Raw genomic sequence first — 21,511 nt, forward strand, 5'->3', positions numbered from 1 at the left:
CATACACGCCTTTGGCGTGGGACTTCCGGCTTCAATTCCCGGTGGTACCTCATGTGGTTCGGATCCTTCGTTAAGCAGTAGGTCCACGTCTTACATAGCCTTGATGCTGAAAAGGGCGCTAAATTGAAATCAAATCAAATTTACATTGAATTATTTTACGGTCCTGTTATTTTGAAACTTCACCTATACAGCACTACATTTAATTATTTTAGGTTATCTTCAAATTTACACTGTTCTACACTTCTTTGTCGCTTATTTCGTCCTCTCCTGCTATGACTACATTCGGGGAATCGCTGGTCATTTCTGGATTTAAGATCTTCGGATTCGCTCGCAGACTCCTCACTTCACCTTTCGTGTTCACTCACTTTATATATATATATATATATATATATATATATATATATATATATATATATATATATATATATATATATATATATATATATATATAGATAGATAGATAGATAGATATTTGTTATGATCTTCCTCAGACAAAGCTTCCACGAGATCATCTCGGCTGATTTACCCAAATAGTCCATTCCTAACATTTCCCTCCGTATTTTAAGCTATTCATTTCTAATTTTCTCTTTTTCATACCTGGTATCAGTTTGTTAACTCTGTCGACCTCTCTTCCGTCCATTAAAATAATATTTATGTTTATAAAGCTTAAAACATCTCCAAAGCAAAGGTCACGTGCAGAGCGAAACACTGAGAAAAAAACATTACACGGTTAGTCGCGCGCGGTGGAAAGCACCGCACAATCACTAAACAATCACTGGCAGTTAAACTAAACAACGGATAACGGAGTGATTGAGCAGGAATGTTCGGGAAGGTGAGGGGGAAGATTAGCTAGACGGAGAAGTCTGTCGGACAAACAGAATGGACACACGATCGAAAATAATTTCTCTGCGGTGCTTTTGACCGCGGCGCGACTACTGGAGGGTTAAGCTTATTTGGGATATCCTGACACTGCATAATTTTCTTGATTTAGAGTCCAACGAGAGCACTAGCTTTGACGTTTGCTTCGTACAGCCTGAGGAAAAGTCTCGAAGATCGTTAAAAGTTTCTGTATCCTTATCAAGAGCTGTTACAAATTGCTTCATGAGACGCAATTTACGGTTAATGGTGGGATTAGCAATTTCTTGGGATCTACTAACGATGTGAAGTGACATTCTGTTTCGCGTAGTGAACTCTGTCTCTGATGACAAGTATTTCTTGGTGTAATGAAGACCCATTAAGAAAGCTACCATTATGAAATCTCCAAAAACTTCCCACCCATACTCGTCATAAAGCAAGGCTTCAAGCAACATCTTAACGGTTTCGTATGCCTCTTGAAGTTACATGGAATGAGCTAGAGGAAGACAAGGATACTTGTTTCGCTATGTAACACGATAGCTTTGGGGCTTTCAGATGAGCTGTGAGTGATAAGCTGCCACTCACTTCTATCATGTTTCGTTCCGGTTTACTCAAAGAGACCTAACAAATCATGAGAGAAACACATTCCATCTCGATGAGTGAAAAGATGTGGTGTCGTTTTGTATGACTTGTGACTCGCACACTTTCATCTAACAAATCTCGCTTTGAGTCTAGATGTTAGAAGCATAGCTTTTGATTTTGTCACCTGATTCTTCTATACCACTCTCTTCAGATCAACAGTGATGTCCTGGGGACGGCTGCGTTTTCGGAGAAGGTTTGGGCACAGGAAGCTCCGGGGTGTATGATAGAAGTCAGATTCGTGTTGAAATGTACGGATACATGATAAGAGAAGCATCCTTACCAGATCGCCGCGCCGTTTAGAAGAGTTGACCACGCACAAGTAGAAATTAATTCACGGAAAATCCTAGGAAAAGCACCTTAAGTGGCTCTGCATTGTACTCAGTATCAACCTGCAACGGAGCACAAGCTTACATTTAAAACAAAGACAAATAAAAATGTTATTTCATGATTAAATTTTTTATATCGTCGGTCAGTTCATGAAGGGGCGTAACTGTCAAAATTCATATTTTGAGTTAGCAAGTAACGTGGTGTATCATATTAAAGATATAAAGGTACCCAAGATAGTTTTATAGCTTTTTGAGGATGTCTGTGTTCGATTGGCCCTCTCATCGCGAGTGGAATGCGATTGGAGATAAGGCGGTCAGTTGTTGGTGTGGGTGTACCAACATCTTGCCTGGTTGTGGCAATTCAGTTGCACCGTGAACTTACGTAAGGACAAAGTAAACATGTGACCTCCACAAAGCGTCATAATGGCATGCATGCTGTACGAGTTCAAAATGAGGTAAAACGCCGCTGCAGCAGGGCGGAAGATATACCAGGTCTTTGGTGAGGGAGCCATGACTAAGTGGACAGTGGAGCCGTGGTTTAAAAAGTTTATAGACGGTGCCGTAACACTCGAAGACGCACCACATGACGGAAGACCAACATCTTTACAAAATGAAGATCTTCAGGCAGCGATTGAAACGACGGGTTACAACGATAATGTATATTTTTGTATGTACTTTCTAAGTATTGTTTATATTTACGGGTAAAAGTGCTCTTTTAAAGTCAGAAGCACTTAAGAAGGAGAAGAAAAAAAATAAAAAGAAATAATTTAAATATTTGTATCATGTCGAATTATTTCTCAGTTTCGTTGATAAAACAACTTGTTTATCTGTTTGATTTCGTTCTTATGAGAATTGGGTCGTTCAATTCGAAGAAAGATACATAGAACAAAGAACCATCTTGTAAAGAGCGAATATATAATATTTAAATATTTCAAACATTATATATGTTGAAAGTGAATATATATATTTTCAAAAGTGCATACTGTGTAGTGTAGTGTATGATAATCTTGTGTTCTGTATAAATATTCAATATATGCATTTGGAATCAGGTAATGTAACGTTGAAAAATAATTATCGTTACATATTTCTATCGTACTGAAACCGTGGAACTTTGAAATTTGCCAGAAGTATTAGTAAACTATCTGACTCAGCATCACGGATTATCTATTCGTACGTAATAAAAGGAAAATGTACCGAAGACCTAAAATGAACACCAATACATAAGTTGAAGACTTGTTCACCGCGGAAATAATCCTGAAAAAAAGTGGGGAAAGTTTTCACAGTACTGTATTAGAATTCCGCGTAGCGCACCCAGATAATGTAAATGTATCACTCTCACTTTTAATATAAAGAACTTAAGTAAAAAATTATTCCAGTTGTTCAAGGACATTACTTACTAATTAGCACCCTACGATTTCAAATAACAAGAATAAAAAATATTATAAACAAAGGGAAAAAATAAAAAAATCAGAAAAACTAATAGTACACAAAATACATTAAAAATTAGATAATAAACAATCCTACAGTTCTTGATGGAAACCGCCTAGAATACGTACTTTCTTAAAAGCACCATTACAACGTGGCCTACAGCAAACTCCATTTTTCTCGTCTTCAAGTAGTCAATTAGCAAATTCTTACACTTGCTCGTGTCTAAGTATGTCAATCTTTAAATATTCATCTTTCAAATACATTGAGTATACTCACAGAAATCCACTGACAAAAAATTTCCACCATTTTTTACACAAGTGTCAAGAAACAAACACTATACACCTTAAATTGTGATCAACTGACTATCGACGTCAATTGATCTATTGGCTTTCATTCCGGATTTGAAACCAATCACATTCCGGATTTTAGATAACAAGGGTCTCGTCATTTTATATTAGCAGCAGGTACGAGATGTTCGAATATATTTTCTCAATTCATTACGCAATTGAAACCAGAAAGATAGAATTGAAAGGGACTAAGGGAGAATCAGGGAGTATGACCCCATAAATAGAAGTTGGCGCCATCTACTTCCCAATAAATCCATAATGATAGGTTGCCTTATTATATATACATACATCACACAATTGCTTATTACCATATTTGTGACAATTCATGTCGTTACAGATACCCCGACGTAGATGAAAAAATACTCAAATTAATTTTTCATTACAGAAACTTTTTAAATAAATAAGCAATTTAAATTATTTTAACAAGATCTTAGGAGTACCGTACACCTTTTTCAATGAAGATCAAATGAAATGATGATGGAAAAGGTGTTAGTAGATGATTGTTGATTATGAAAGTGAACAATAATAACAAACAAATTATACACACACAAAACCCGTACACCCAATTCTCATTATGTTTTTCAATTTTCGTTGATGTTATTAACATTTCTTTCTTCTTTGTATATGTTTGCCAAACTTGTATGGGTAACAATCATTTTACCATCTTCAGTCTTACATTAAAGTGTATTGGCAGTAGGCTTTGGTACGACTGTCATTGGCCTCACCATTATGTTATGAATTATTTTGTTATCATGTGTTTGTCTCCAACAGCAAACATGACTGGAAGCATCCGCTTATTATAGAGCTGACACCTTTCTTTCCATGCTTTGCCCATGTTAACGAATTTTTGATCACATATTTGGGCATTATTAGGTCCCTCTAAATCCTCAGGTGTAATACTCCACTTCACCATCAACGTAACTACCGATTCGCTTCCAAAAAAGACGGAAGAGGCTAAACTCAAGCTCCGCATGTTCCGCAGCATTGAGACAGAATTGAGACTCATTCAGGAAACTCACCCATTTCTCCTGTTTACCATCCACATATACCCGAATGCTCGTTTTAACCAGTCTCACATATTTTTCGACTGCGTTCCCTCCTGGAAAGTACGGAGAATAGCGTATGTGCTTCATCCCATTACCAAACAAAAATTGTCTAAAATAGGCTGATGAAAAGCAAGAAACCTTGTCAGTGAAAATTGCTCGAATAAATTCATATTTACAGAAAATGTCATATAGCGCCTTAGCATTCCGTAACGGGACTGAATGAAGATAACGAATCGCGTTATCTAAGCACAGAAGGACATACAGGCACCCGAAACTAGAAGGTAACCGCACCGCTAAGTCCACATAATAATGGACATTGATTTCCTTGCAATATTCCGAAATTAGTTGTCCATGTGGAATTGTATTTCGTTGCTTTAGTAATTGACACTCGTAGCATGAACGGACAAAGTCCCGCACTTCATTGAATATATTCTGCCAAGAAAAATATCTACACACCTATTTGTACACTTTCAATAAACATTAATACCCTCCAATACGTAATAAAGTATGATAATAGCTTAGTAGAAGGGGTCTCAATATACGTGGAACCAGTACTTTATAACGCGCAACCTTGGCCTTGGTTTTCATGTATAGTGTATCTCTCATTAACTTATATTGGTGATACTATCCTTCATGGCTCTTTACCATCTCATAAATATCCTTAGTATCTGCCCCTGATTGCTGGTACTATTTACTATCCTCGTGTGCTAGCGGTAAATTCCATAGGCTAAACATGTACCCTCTGAGTCATTAATAGGACTAGGATCAACATCAATATCATTCGGATTTATCTAATAAATCCTGGAAAGAAAATATACCTGATATTTCTTATAACTCGAAACAGGGACTATTCTAAATCTGAACTATAATATGCAGAATGCTGACATATCTGCCCAAGATCTTAGGGTTTCGCGAGATGTTAACCGAGGCACTATTATCCGTGAATATTCGTATAGATAAGCTATACGAATATCCGTTCGGGAATATTCGTATAGCTTATCTTGTACGGCGAATGTTGTGAGATTACGGCTACCAAGAGTCAACTGTAGTTGGAAACAGCTTTCGTCCCATCAATTTTGCTTACATATATTGGCCTTAGCAAGCGAACTAATGCATTCGTCTATATCAGGACAAGGGAAGCAGTCCCCACAAACGAGTCTATTCAGTTTAGAGTAGTTTACTACTAGTCTAGGTTATCCATCTTTATTGCGCACTAGGAAACAAGAAGATCTATGTATATCTTAGAATGTTATATCACACCATTTTCTAATAATTGGTCAATTAGGTTCGATAACTTTTGCTGCTGCCTTTCCGAAAAAGGATATTGGCGCTCCCGAACTACATCATCAGACTTTAATTAAATAGTGTATTCAAAGTCACTGATAGTACCAATTCGGTGGGTAATGACATTCACATATTTATGTAATAAATATTCTATATAGTGAACCAAAGTAGGATCTTGTTTCACAAGTTCTTCATCGATACCATTCAAAATCCTAATCTTTTCACCTGTACTAATTTTCCATTTATCGCTTTTACAATCATTAAATGCTAATAGTAATGGATCCCCTTCCTCATCCAAAGCATCAGAAGATTTATAATCTTCATTACTACAACTGCATATTAGAACAATATTAACATACTGTTTTTCTCCCTCTATTCGCATAGATCTAACAGATCCACCTACATACGCGACAATTTTTCGATTAGAATCAAAGCTGTAATTCTCTTTTAGTTCCGCAAAGGAATGTTTATTATTTCTCGGACCATTTACTTTTTTATCTGATTTCTTCTGACAGGAATGCTTTTGCCAAACCTGTTCTTTTCCTTTCCATTACCACGCATCTTCAATCCACCGGGCGAAGTTCCATTATCACTCTCCCTATCAGCAGTTGTTTCAAGAAACTCGAGCGAGCGAAGACCAATTGCCAATTTACTCCATGTTTGTTCTTTCTTTTGCTCGAGGGCGTAATATCGGGACTCCCCAAAATAGTCACGCGCATGTCCCTCCGTCGCTAGGACTCCTGGCAGAAGCAGCAGAAGAATTATTTTGGAAAGATGAGGGGGAGAGGAAGTCAACAAGAGGGGTAGGTAACATTTCCTTTGCTAAAAGAACCTTAGATTCATTGAAATCCACTCCTCCCTGACGAAAACAGTCTAAACCAACCAAAATGGGAAACTCCAAACATTTAAACAAAAACAGTTTCATTAAAAGGTGTAATTAATCACCGTAAACGGAACCAAAACTGAAGGTCTCAACACCATGGAACCTTTATTTATAGTCTTTCCTTTAAAGCACTCTTTGTAATTTATTTGCACATCACTAGAGTTTTTAATTTTATTAAAGAGCCTCAAATTCAAGAGATTAGTCTCACACCTACTTTCTAAACAACCATTCACTGCAATTCCACTTACTTTAATTTCAATTCACGCGGCATCATCACTTTTATTTAAACGATTCAAGTTCCAATTTGTCTTATTTGAAAAAAAAATGATAAAATTTTCCAAGATTTATTTTCTGGGCATAGCCTCACTGGATGTGGACCCTGACATTTGTAACAGCTTATAGTGTTACGAGAATTCTTAAAGTCCCTCCCTATGCGAGCATACGGCTACCCTCTTTGGGACCTCATTTTATAAGTAAACTGCTTCATATAAAGTTTATGTTATCTATATTCACTAATTAGTTTATCAAGTTCATCTATAGTCTACGGTTTTGTATGATAGAACATCCGCTCCCTTATATTCGGAAGAACGCCACTGGTAATAAAACTAATCAGCCTTTCGTACCCGCAACGGAAATTCAAAAGTTTATCATCAGTAGTTACAGGCTTTAGAAAGGCTTTTAAATCCTCGTAATTTTCATGATGACGATACATGTATTCTACTACTATTGTGTGAATAGCACATTCTGATAATAAATTATGAAAAACAAAATCACGTCAAAATCCCAGCTTTTACATGTATGTAGCAGCTCGTTTAGAATTTCTTGCAGTGGACCCGTAACTTTAGCGCGCAAAGAATATAAAACCACAGAAAAAGGAAAACACTCAATATTAAAAAATTCATCAATCTTTGGAATAAATTGATATAATTTTAAAGGATCCGTACCAAAACAATTTTCTAATGGTTCAATGAATCATCGTAAAACTAAAGATGCTGATGATTGTCCCATCTTATTAAAGCAGCTGCTTTGTGTCAATTCAGATTGAGGTTCAGCTCTAGCTTGCTCGTTCACAGACACAAGAGGTAAATGGCCTGCCTGACTGCCAACTGTTCGCACAAACACACTTCCACCAGGATGAGTTTGTATTATCGGTGCCTCTAACCTGACCTACTTCAACACCTGAATGGACAGGTGCAGTCTTTCTGTTATCAGTTGTAATGGCCAATAGCATTTTCTTAGCGTCACTTTCAGTCATAGAAAATATTTTTGATTGCTTTTCGTCTATTATATTGGCAAACGCACTAACATCGACAGGAATTTCGTCTACAAACTCTTCTTCAAGAAAGAAAATAGAGTCACCACCTATAGACGTTATTTTCTATTTTGGAAGCTACATTATACTTATATACAAGATAGCATGGGTTCGATCCCTGGAACCGGTTTCTTGAACTGCCCAAGAAAGACTTTCTGTAAGATACCCTACTAATTTATACGAACAAGTAATTACATACACAGCATATGACATGAACATGAAAAGTTAACCACTGAATTTATATTTAAATTTTATAACAGAGAGAATTTTAGGTGAGTTGGTCACTGTTCCGTAACGAAACACTCTGAATCCCCTTTCTTTCCGAATGACCACCCCGGGCCAAAATCCGTTCTTGAAAGAATAAGAGAAGAGAACATATCTAATTTTGAAAATACAGACTTGTCCACCGCGAAAATAATCCTGAAAATAAGTGGGTATAGTTTTCGCCAGTAATGTATTAAGAAGCCGCGTGGCGCACCCAGATATCACTTTCACTTTTAATATACAAAACTTTCGCCAAAAATTATTTCAGTTTTTCAAGAAAGTTACTTAGAAGTGAGAAATCTACTGTTTCAAATAAGAAGGATAAACAATTTATTATAAATAAAGGGAAAAATAAAGGAGAAACATAAAAAACAACGAATAGTACGCAAAAATATTAACAATTGAATAATAAAAAAGTCCTACAGATCCTGATGGAAACAGACTAGAATACATTTTTTTCTCAAAAGCGCCATTCCAACGTGGCCTACAGCAACCTCCAATTTTCTCGTCTTTAACCGTCGCAGGACCAAGCGTCAACCCGCTTTGCTGTGGACCAAGGGGGGGTTAAAAATGTCCACTGTATTATTGCACTTAAATGAGATTTTATTGTTGTGAAATTGAGTATAATTAACAAATAAACATTTTCATATAATATTTATGATTGTCCACATAGTTATTTAGGCTTATTTGTATGTAACTGTATGCTAATGTGAGTATTATTCAATAAACTTAATTGGACGGATGATACCGTACATAGTTTTCATATATTATTATGTGAAGCTAATAGTAAATTCATAATCTTGGCAATGTGTACATCACACTAATTCTGAGTTCTTGAACAATGTACGCCACAGTACATATGCTATTGATGTAACTAACTTTGTATTGCGGAACTTTTCACGGAGTATTCAATTGGAGTTGTCAGTGTCGAGCTGACAATTCTCGCAAATGTTTTCTTTCTCACTATGTTTCTCACAAACAAATCTGCTGCATTTGGTACAGACTATTGTTGTTTTAGGAAGCTTGTTTTGTTTTTCATGTTTCGTTCTCGCCTGGGAGTTGCATACATGACACCTGCCTTCGACTGTTGTTGCAGACCGTGCAATGTCCTGACGATGTGTGGTGATTTTTCTCTTCAGTACGTTTTCCATTGAGGAAACAATATTATGCTGCATACCCCTAATGTTTTTGGTGCGCTCTTTAATGTTTGGTTTGATGAGTTAAATTCCCTGTTCCTGAAGAAACAAGCTCTTTCTATTACTTTTTGTTTTATTCCAATCAGGAAAGTTTATTGTGTACAAGGTATATGCGTTTATACAAGCGATGTCAATAAGCGTAAAAAAGACGGATAGGGTCCATCTCGGTGTACTTCTCTTGGTGCTGTATTTACGTGCAATATGGTCGATTGTATCGACACTACCTTTTGTTGCGTTATAGAATAAATTTGTCTGATTTGTTCTTTCCGGTAGTATCTGATATCTTGTCATCGTTATGTTGAGTTGACAGTAGTAATAGAAGTTTTCTTTTTTCCTTAGCTACATAGGACACTATTGTTACCCGAGGCTTTCCCCTTTTGGGATTAGTGAATTCAAACATATTAGAATGTAATTCCCTATTGTGGATGGATTTCAGTTCCTCGGGAATGTGTTTCCTATTGCTTTGTAATGTTCCTACTAATGTAAGACCATAGTCAGTGTACAAATCTTCAGCTAATTCTACTGACCTGTCTGTAGTTACATTCCTACCTATATTCTTTATAGGAGTGACAAGTCGTTTCACTATTTCTTTTTGTCCACTTGAGGCAATTGTTGTGTCCTCTTCCTTACCGGCATATACTTCCATATTATAAACGTATCGGTGATGATAGTCAGCTAACATTCTGATGAGTATACCGTATTTGCCAGGTTTTTCTTTCATAAAAACTTTGAACTTACAATTTCCGCGGAAAAGGAAAAGCATTTCATCAATAACTGTAATAGTTCCAAGTTTACAATACTTCGGAAACGTGTCGTTCAGAAGGTTGAACACTTCGCCTTGTCATCAAACCGAAGAATTTTGAGGAGAGAACGAAATCTGCTCCGATTCATGCTTGCAATGTATACAGAGCGTCCTAAATCCTCAGACCACAAATCGTGATAGTCTAAGTTAGTGCCATGATTTGCTCCCATCAGAATAAGCACTTCTATAAGCGCAAGTGCTTCACTTTCATTGGCGGGGTCAATATGTTCTCTAGATGCTTCTTCATTGCTCTTTCTCGATTTTTAATAGAATTTCGTCTTTGAAAAGTTTTGAAAAAGATTCACTAATATTGTTTATAACACCGTCTGGCTTTAGTCTAGGGCGTTCACGTGTAATATTTTGCTTTGTTCTTTGTAGACAAGGTGGTGGTTTATTAACATACACCCTACCAGATTTTCTTATGTACTTTGTAGAAACATACGTTCCCTTACTATCGTTCACATTCGGATTATCACACATTTTGATGTTACCGATTCCGAGTCACTGGAATGGTAAACCTCATCGTGACAATCATAAATATTTTCGATGTCACTTACATGGTTCTCGGTCTCACTTACATCTTCTCCTAAACCACTTAATTCAGTTTTACTCACATCAGAAGGTAGTTCCTCCGCTATTTTTTTCCGACAAATATCTACTCATTATTATATTGTAAAAGAAATACAACGCACTGAAAACTATACGAAGACTGTTCAGAGACTCTACAACTGTTCACAAAGGGGTATCACCCTTGTACTGTTAATGGCGAAGATGTAGACAGTCATTTGTCTACTATATGAACACAGTAGCCAGCTAAAAGCAGAATCTAAAAAAAAATTCCAAAATTCAAGGTACTTAATTGGACAAAGAGGGGGTTATTTTGTGTCCACCGTCCAATTTTGCTTTTATTATTAACCAAAAAAAAAAACAGTTGAGAAAAAATTGTCCCATCGAAACAATTATTTTAGATAATTACTGGCACAAAATAAAAATATGGAGAAGGGGCTCACAAATATTCAACATCAAGACTATGATATTCAAAAATTTTCCACCATTTTCTACACAAGTGTAAAGAAACAAACACTACACACCTTAAACTGTGACCAACTGACGATCGACGTCAGTTGATCTATTGGCTTTCTTTCCGGATTCGAAACCAATCACATTCCGGATTTTAGATAACGAGGGTCTCGTCATTTTATACTACCAGCTGGTACCAGATATTCGAATATATTTTCTCAATTCATTACACACTTGTTTGAAACCAGAAAGGTAGGTGGAAAGGGGCAAAGGGAGAATAAGGTAGTATGTCCCCATAAATAGAAGGTGGCGCTATCTACTTCCCAATAAATCCATAATAATAGGTTGCCTTATTATATATACATACATCACACAATTCTTCATTACCATATTTGTGTCAATCCATGTCGTCACAACGTGATAATTTTTTTTGTTAGTGAAAGTTCAAATCAGTTTCTAATTAATGTAAGATTGTTCCCTTCTCTTACAGTAATACAAACATATTTGTTTCTCGTTCTCCTTATTCTTGTCTATATCTATATATTAAATGCCTCCCTTGTGTTGCTATCCTTTTGAATATTATTCATGTTTCTGCCCTATGAGTACAATACTTTACATGGATTCCTTATGAATTTTCTTCTTGTGTTTTATTGACTACATGTTTGGAAATATTCACAATGTATGAATAACATAAAACTGATCAACGCAGTAAATATACTAAGAACACTTGTGGAACAGCTTAGGCAATGAATTGTCTCCTTTGCTTAGACGATAATGTATGAAAAAGGTTCAAAGATCAAATATAAAATATTCAATGATCAACAAAATGAACTTTTCTTCCTGCTAATTGCTAACTTCGCCATTACTATCATTGCTTTTAATTTATGTTGGTCGTTCATATCCTTATTATTAATACAAACAATGTATCGAAAACTAGTTATCTATTCCTTTGTCTCACCGAGTACTTCTATATCTCGTAAAGACTATTAGACTCCAAATATAATTTACTTTATTTTCTCCCCGGCTTCGATCCCAGCCACTTGCAACAGAACTTCGTGATGGACAAACACCGTGTGCGTGGGTTTTCTTGGGATTCTCCCGTTTTCTCCCACTTTCTTCATTCCACCATTTTATTCATTACTCATGATCACCGTCTCCTTTAGCAAAATCGTAGGACGTAAAACTCAAAGATTTCATTTCATATTATTTTATTTTCTAAGGTTATCTTGGATAATGCATAATTGCTTGTAGTTACAGAGGATCAGTAATGAGTCTGTCAGATTTAGAAGTAAGTATGATCTTTAAAATTTTAATGAAACTACTCCGACTTATATCCTCATAAAGACAGTGCCGAATGCCGTCGGACAATATGTTCATGCCGACCAGATGCCGCGGTCGAATGGCCGGCGCCGGACACCGGCGTCTTTGTGCGGTTTCAGACCGCGACGAATAGTTACCTTGCCGAGCTGTCGGCAAACAGCCAAAAATTAGCATTAATGCGTCAGCGCCGCCGTCGAAAACAGGAAAGAATAAGGAGTCGGGAGAGGATCGGAAAGAGGCTTTTCGACTGGTTTGCTTACTCTGACGGTCTGCAAATTTCGGCAGAGAGTCGGCAAAAGGCGTTTCCTTTTACGATTTTCGACCCCTTGCCGCTTCAGCAAAAGGTCGGCGACTTTGAAAAAATAGATTGCCGTGCCGGAGTTGACGAGTGGCGGCTGCCTTCAGCGGCCAGCCACTGTCGAGGCGCCAATCCCTCTTTTCGACCGCAACTTCCTGATGGGAATAATTAGTAATGTGTGCTGTTTTCGTGCATTACAGACCTACGCCATTTACTTTTATAATGTATAATTGAAATTAGTAAGAGGATAAATCTCCTGCTTCCAGAATAAACTACATCATTAGTTATTATTGAAGTGAGCGTAGTAATACTTCATCAATCAATCAACATCAATCGTAGCATCAATGAAGTTGATAAGCATTTGTGTGTCTGGCCCTCTGTTCGATGGTCGAGTATGCCTTATAATTTTGGTTACCTGCTGTTATAAACTAAAGAAAATTTCCATTTTCTTCTTATTTTTGTATACAAAGATATATTGTTATTATAACGGTATTATCAATCTGTACCTGTTTTGTCGACACATGATCAGAGGCGCAATAACTGAACATATATACACTTAAAAGAGAAAAGAGGTAATTAATAGGTTGTCATGGGAGACATTGTTGTTGATAATATAATTTATGGATGTATCGAAGAATAAACAAGTGATATCTGGACACAATTTTTATAATTTAAAATGACAAAAAGGTATAGTTATGGTCAGTAACTATTAGCTAATATGTTTATTGTTATGACTTATTGATCTAAAGTTGATATATTGACGAATTAGGGCTAAAACGAGAATTAAAATATTACCGTTTTATCTGGTGCCGTAGACCCGGGACTGAGACCTTTAGTTCTGAATGAAAGTAAGAACAAGGTTTACGTATATACATATATCTCTTTTATGGGTTTCACTATTTTGAGAAGCAGGAAGAAAATCCAAAGAATCAGCAATATGCAGGATTCGGAGTTTGAGGAAGTACCCAATACTTTAGATGAAACCATGTCTAGAAATGCCGTATCTGTGGCCGAACGTTCCCATTCTAATCTTATTGAGATGATTAGTCAACTACTAACTGCTAAATTCGATCAACAACAAAAATTGAACGATGAAAAGCTGAAATCAAAGCATGAAAAGCTATAACAGACACTAACTGCTAAGCTAGAACAGACTCTAACTGCTAAGCTAGAACAGACACTAACTGCTAAATTTGCTCAACAACAAAAACTGAACGATGAAAAGCTAGAACAGATACTGGCGCAACATAAATATCTTGCAGATAAAGTACAAGATGCACAAGAACATTTTGATCAGCTACAACGCAATTTGAAAGAGAACTTGCAAGTATTGTGTGAAAAAGTGAATGGTACTGGTGTGAATATGAAAGTAGAGCCGGAACAAGGTCAAAAGAATGTCGATGTACGAAATGAAAATAATCAAGAACAGAATGAATAACTGAAATAACTGAACCTGTGGTGAATGGTGATGCGGAAGATGCTACAATTAAAGAAGAACCATCATCTAAGGCCAAGGAGACCACCACCACTACTACTACAGGCGTATTAAAAATTGAAGTGAAAGTTCTGCCGAGATTATACAGGTTAGGGGAATTGAAGAAATTGTTGACGAACGATTTGAAGTTGGGAAGCCATACTATTAGGTCACCAAAAAGAGCGAGTTCTTGGATTTATTTGATCTTCGAAACTGAAGAAGACCAACAGAAGGCAGTAAAGACCTTGAATGGATACAGTTGGAAGAAACGAGTTCTTTCAGCCGAAGTTGCCGAAACTGATCAACATAAGAGAAAATTGGAAAAGTCTGATGATAAGGATTCTAAAAAGGCGAAAGTTGAGTTACCTGTAGAAGATAGAATAAAACAGGCTACAATACCTTTGTGGGATGTTACTTATGAAGAACATTTGAAGAAGAAGACTGAAGGAATAAAATCTTCACTCACGCGACTGACGGATTTGCTGCTAAGGAGGAATCTGAATTTTGCAGGTTGGGCAGAAGAAAGAAAACAGAAGAATGAACGACTTGCAGACTTTCTGAGGAATTTGCCTATAGGGAAGATTAAGGATGATTTGAAAGATTATTTCCAAAACAGAGAAGGAAACAGCTTGAATGTCACATCGCACTATTTCCAGACGTTCACTGAAAAGGAAGAAGGTGAGGAACCTTCACCACTGCAACTGTTGTTCGGAAAAGAATATGTGAAAGAAACTATCTGTGACATGAGTTTCCGAATATCTCCAGATTATTTTCAAGTGAATACTTCGGGAGACGAGCAGCTTTATACTTCCATCGCGGAAGTGGTTGAAGTTGACGAAGAAACTTCCTCGATAGATGTGTGTTGTGCCACTGGAGGAATTGGATTTACTCTTGCTAAGTAATGTGCTCAAATTCTTGGCATAGAAATGTCGAACCAGGCAGTTGAAGATGCAAGAGCCAATGCTGTAAAAAATGTCATCAGAAACAGCGAGAATTTTGTTGGACGGGTCTGAAGATATTTTGCCCACCGTAGTGGAGAAAGTAGCTGGAAAGAAAATACTTGTTATTGTAAATCCACCTAGAGCTGGGCTCCATCAAAAATTTCAGCGACGTAATGGAAAAGTAGAGCGAAAACAGGAAAATAAATATCAGATCAAAGTTGGTGACATGGTATTTCTGAAGCTTGCTAAAACAGGCAAATCTATACGATTTCGCAATATTGATGAGCTGAAGATATGGCAACCTTTGGAAATCACATGAAACAAACGGCTAAAGCTAATTTGGTTAACCCTGACGTGTTAACTAAACTAAACTTGGATAACAATCCTTAATCTATTCTCTTGGATGTTACGAGTTGTGTTATGAGTACTTCATTTGAACTTTATATATGTGCAACATGTTATGATGTGATTAATTTATTTTATCTTTGTACTAACTTTGAGGGTTATGTTTATCTTTATTTTACCTTACGTGTTCAAAAGAGATCTGATTGTGTTAAATTGAAATTCATGAATTTGATCTTAAATTGAAATTTCTAAACGTAATTATTGCCTTCTGATTATGTTGACATTTGATATGATGACGATCTTAATTATAAATAATGTTATTTGTATATCGATGTTGTCGCTCAATGTAAAAAGGAATAATTAACTAGTAACTCTGCGTAAGTCATCAGACCCATAAACGATATTTGTTTAATGAATCGACGTTTTTTTGATATATGATTAGTTAAAATAAAATGTTGTTATGAATGAATTAATATATATATATATATATATATATATATATATATATATATATATATATATATAGAGAGAGAGAGAGAGAGAGAGAGAGAGAGAGAGAGGGAGAAGGAAAAGAGAAGAAAAATACTTATATTAATGTAATAATAATTTAATACGAGGGCTATTCAAAAAGTGAATGTTTGAAAATATTTCCTCCAGGGTTCTTTCCTTCACTGTAATACTGTTACGGAATTCCCGTTCTGGGCGACATTTTATACAACGATATATTGTTATTATAACCGTATTATCAATCTGTACCTGTTTTGTCGACACATGATTAGAGGCGCAATAACAGCATATATACAGTTAAAAGAGAAAAGAGGTAATTAATAGGTTGTCATGGCAGAAGTTCTTGTTGATAATATAACTTATGGATGTATCGAAGAATAAACAAGTGATATCTGGACACAATTCTTATAATTTAAAAAGACAAAAAGGTATAGTTATGGTCAGTAACTATTAGCTAATATGTTTAGTGTTATGACTTATTGATTTAAAGTTGGTATGTTGACGAATTAGGGCTAAAATGAGAATTAAAATACTATCGTTTTCTGTACGATATGTAAGTTTCCTGTTAAATATAATAGAAAAGTGCCTTTCAAACTTAATGTTCAAACAAAGTTAATAAGAAATTAATGTTTGTTTTTGAACATAGTTAACACATTTTAATAACATAGTGTTCGGAAACTATGGATTTAATGCTAGTATAGGTTATTGTAGACATGTTAGTTTTATATAATCATATGAAAATGGAACTTAACCTGCTCTTCAACGGATTGGAAGTATTAGTATTACGTGGGGGGCCGAAAAGAAACCGGATTGAAAGAGCGCTGCCGTTCCTAGGCGCCGTAGAGAGTTCTCCTGCTAGGTGGGTCAAGTAGAGACCTGTCCAGATCAGTTAGCCAAGGGGTGTCTGCGTAGGCGGTTAACGTTTGATCGCATTATTGTTTTTCTCAAGTGTTCTCAACATTTTGCTGAGAGTTAAACAAAATCTAAAAACTTCACAAAGCGCATTGACGATATAAATTTCCAGAGCTCTAGAGGTGCTTCAAACAGTGGTAAGAAGATGGAAGAAGTGAATCGCATTCAATGGAGAGTACTTTGAAGGAGACTGCAAGAATTTCGTAAAAAAAAATATAATAAATTATTTTTTAGAATGAAAGTCCGGATTCTTTTGGTCAATATCCAGAACACAGATAAGCGTCGTTTTAAATTATTTTTACATGTTACGCGCTCCAACCATCCACGTCTTTCCCCCACTAAACCGATCTTTTTTTAAACGCTGGAATAAGTGTCCATATTATGATTCAGGCAATAAAGACGTCGTGGAAAAATGAAATGAAATCTGTAAATTTTACGTCCCACGTTATGCCCGGCTATGCTAAACCAGACGGTAAAGATGAGAAATGAATTAGGTGGTAGATTGAAAAAAGTGGTAAGAAACGGGAGAACCCCAACAAAACTCACGCACACGGTGTTTGGCCACCACAAAAGCTCACTTGGGGCGAGTTGGGATCGAGCCAAGGACCCTATGCACCAATTGTGAACACTCTAACACTGAGCAACCAGAGTTCATGCAATAATTAACAATTCTGACACTTCTTAATTAAAACTAAAATACATATAAAATATTTATAATAAGTTGTGTTTAGTGTAATTCTGGTACTTTTATATCATATCTAATAGGCATCAAGAGAGGACTAAAGCGAAGTCCCTAAGGCAATTGGTTAGTTACAAACAACAGGTGTATTGCAGATGTTTTGAAAATATAAACAAGAGTGGAATTCAGTCAGGGCAGTTGGCTGACAGATGAGGCTCGAGGAAGTAAGACTGAGTTGGCTTCTCATACAAACATTGAATTTTAGTACTTTCACTTTTAGTACATTTGTATATGCTGTTAAAATATCTCTTTCAGTTAGTGTGTGACGAAAATAACGCTAAGGTGTCGAAACTGTTACAGTTTATTTTAGTTTCAATAAATAAGTGTAGTATATACTCTGGGCAGAAGTTTTATGCCTTTAGTGAGTTCCAGAGTCGAGACGGATAGAGCTGAAAAGGAAGTTCATATGGCGGAATTTATATCTCTTATTTAACACATTGAGCGCCGAAGGAAGGTCTGCTGGTTCACCCTTTTGGGCCAAAATGTCTTTGGGAAGGTTACACGAGCAGGCCGTGTGTATCTGAATTGATACACATTGGTTTTCCTTCCGGGGCTTCGTGTATCATTTTTGATACACAGTGAAGACTTTTTTCTGGCCCCTTGTATGTGAACACATACAGACCTAGATTTGTATAGCGAGATGTTTCCACCTACTACACCCCGTGAGAGTCTACCCGCACTCTTGTGTTTAGCCTATATGGTATATTAGTCAAAAATATAAGTGATGAAAATCATTGTATTTATACCTTTACTTTTTTATATATGTGTTATTCAAAAAACCAAATACAATAGTTTACTTTTAGTGTCAGTTCTAAAAATCTACAATAACAACTATTTTTATATTATGTGATAAAATTGCAATTTCCACTTTTTCAGATTGTGATGGATTCCATCGAATGTGATGGCCTCGAATTCAAATCAGTTCGAGTTTCACTCTCTTCAATCATAAACGTCAGCGGTAAAAGAACTTTATGAGTGTAAATATGAATATTCAAAATCTACTTTCTTTCATCATCATTTGTTCTGTTATTTTAACTTTCCCACATTGTCTTCATCTTAAATTGATAAACTTTCACTTAACACAAAGATCTTGAGCACTTGTAAATGGGGGGAAACGTATGTGATGTGCAGATGAAATAATTAAATAAACTAATGAAATGCTAATGTTGGAGGAAACATCACACACATGATAACAACTGAAATTAATAAGATGCACCCTTCCACACTCACAAGTTTAATGCAAAAGCATTGAAATTCAGTCGGTAGAGCTTAATTATATTCAAATTAAAAAAGTTACTTTAGATATGAAACTCTTAGTTTCAGGGTCCACGTAGTTTTAACGCGACCTGAGTTGGAAAAATTACTCACAAAAACATCTAAATATGCCCAGCAGATTCATGGGACTCACTGAATCATGGTATCTGGCCTGAAAAGAAACATATGAGAGAAAATTTGCAACACATACCTTTCAGCTACACTAGGATGAATGAAAAGGAAACTCTCCAGATCGGCTGCATTAATCCTTTTAATTGATATCCAGGATTCCGAAATGTGACGTAACACAGTATTACACACGTAATCGTGAGGAATAAAAAATAAAAAAATATATTTTATATTTTCAATTTTTACCACTGATAAATATTTCTAGCTGAGATCTGGCTTGAGTTCACCGTTCGTGCACGTAATAATTATAATTGCACTTCCATCTTCGTAAGTGTTGTTCCTGTTATCTTCTTGTGTTGGATCTTCAACCTCTTCCGGTCCTGAAGATTCCTGTGCAGGCGCCGGGATTCTGCCGTAACTCCGTTGATGATCTCACCTACTGGAGCTTTCTATCATAGCTGCATGCGAATTCTCCTAATCTGGACCTCTCCTAGGACCTCCTCTCGTATGAGCTGCAGGGGACGGTTGTCAACACCCTGGCTGTTGAACTATGTCAGTGTCATCTGATGTTGTGAGCGTTGTGCTATAATACTTGGTAGCACTAGAAAGTCTCGCTCGGTACAAGCACATAAAAATGATATTAATATATATATATATATATATATATATATATATATATATATATATATACGTCGCACTAAACTGATACTATTTACATACTTAATCCTGTATTTACAAATTATGACGACACCGTGCTTCGGTTCGCATAGTCTGTACAAGCTATATAAAACTCAGTCTTTGTACGCGAAGAAATTTTAGTAGAAGACATGGTCGACTAGCTTATGACACTGATACTTCATTATCGTATATAAAACGCAAGGTTCTCGTTCACTGCGTGCTATTTAACTTACTGTAGCACAAAGTTTTGTGAACTAATCACACGTAGAATTATTCCAATTATGAAATGATTATAATGGGCTCATACTGAGCTAATTCACTGAAATAACACCGAGCTATTGCACTGTTCGGGGATCGAACTGGTGTAGGTTCGATGCACACTCGACCCGATAATAGGATTCTGCCTATTAATATTCTTCGTGTGTCGAACTCTTTCGCGCCCGAAGTGAGTTCCACGATAACTATGAAGTAACTGACCTCGAGCTTCTCCACTTCCTTGTTTTTAACAGAAACAGAAGTTCATTGTCTCTGAGAGACTCGCGCTGGAAGGAACCACTTCCGAAAACTTGAAAAAAAATAGGGGTTTGGTATTTTCCACCCTCTCAGGCACGCTGCATGTGACCTACTTTCCAAATGTTTATAAACTTTCACTTGATTTTTGCAATATATTTGCTCACACGATGCAAAGTGTTTTAAATGACAATGTTCATCATAAAGATCGTAAAATAAGCTTCAAAATTATATATATCACTTAACCACATTTAACTGATTTCTGCGTGAAATCTTAATAAAAACACAAATATTACTATAGTTATGCGTTCACTTGCACTCACGTCATAGTTCCTGACTTTTACTGCCATCTGGTGACAGGTAACCAAAACTCCTACCTGTATGATGAATGGAGTTTTGGTGGTGAACGCTGTTTTCTCAAAAGTTTTACTGGCTTTTCAAATGTTTGTCAATGTATTTAAGTTAAAATAAACAAATTAGACACCTTGAATGATATATACACAGCCTCTCTAGTTCTGTCATACTGTACAACCTGAATAAAAAGGATTATTTTCTGGCAAGCACCCTTTCTTGCCCCAGTGCTATCTGTGGAGATTTAAAAAAAACTTTCGTATGTGTTCTGCACACATGTCAACCGATCTCCAGACTAACATTAATACAAGCCAATTTCTTTATTCACACATTCCAACGATCTAATATTAATGAATAAGTCGAAAACATCCAGAAAGTTTTTATATATTTAATATATAACCTAAATATATTCTACTAGCAGAAATAAACAAATGTAGCAGAAGCTGAAATCATCTACGACTACAGTGACATCTATCGTGTTTTCTAGACAAACTACGTCGACTGACAGGGTGACTGCTTCAAATTTCAAATTTTCAGTGCTCGCTGGCCAAGCTGAAATTCATTAGGGTGAAGCCACGCCAACGCCATGTAGGGCGCTATAAGTGGGAGGAGTTTCAAATTTTCACACTCTATTGTGTCCAATTTTTC

General features: G+C 36.2%; 1 protein-coding gene across 1 annotated transcript; it reads left to right on the forward strand.

Moving 5' to 3' along the window:
• The first annotated feature begins 2,333 nt into the window (after positions 1-2,333).
• Positions 2,334-15,399, forward strand: LOC145685142 (uncharacterized). The gene is made up of 2 exons (XM_081757491.1): positions 2,334-2,490; positions 14,501-15,399. Exons 1-2 carry the CDS (start codon positions 2,334-2,336, stop codon positions 15,397-15,399), a joined length of 1,056 nt encoding a protein of 351 aa, XP_081613617.1.
• The last annotated feature ends 6,112 nt before the right edge of the window (positions 15,400-21,511 follow it).

This window comes from Thermobia domestica, chromosome 5, assembly GCF_964235325.1.
Source record: "Thermobia domestica chromosome 5, izTheDome1.hap1.1, whole genome shotgun sequence".
Classification (NCBI taxonomy): Eukaryota; Metazoa; Arthropoda; class Insecta; order Zygentoma; family Lepismatidae; genus Thermobia; species Thermobia domestica.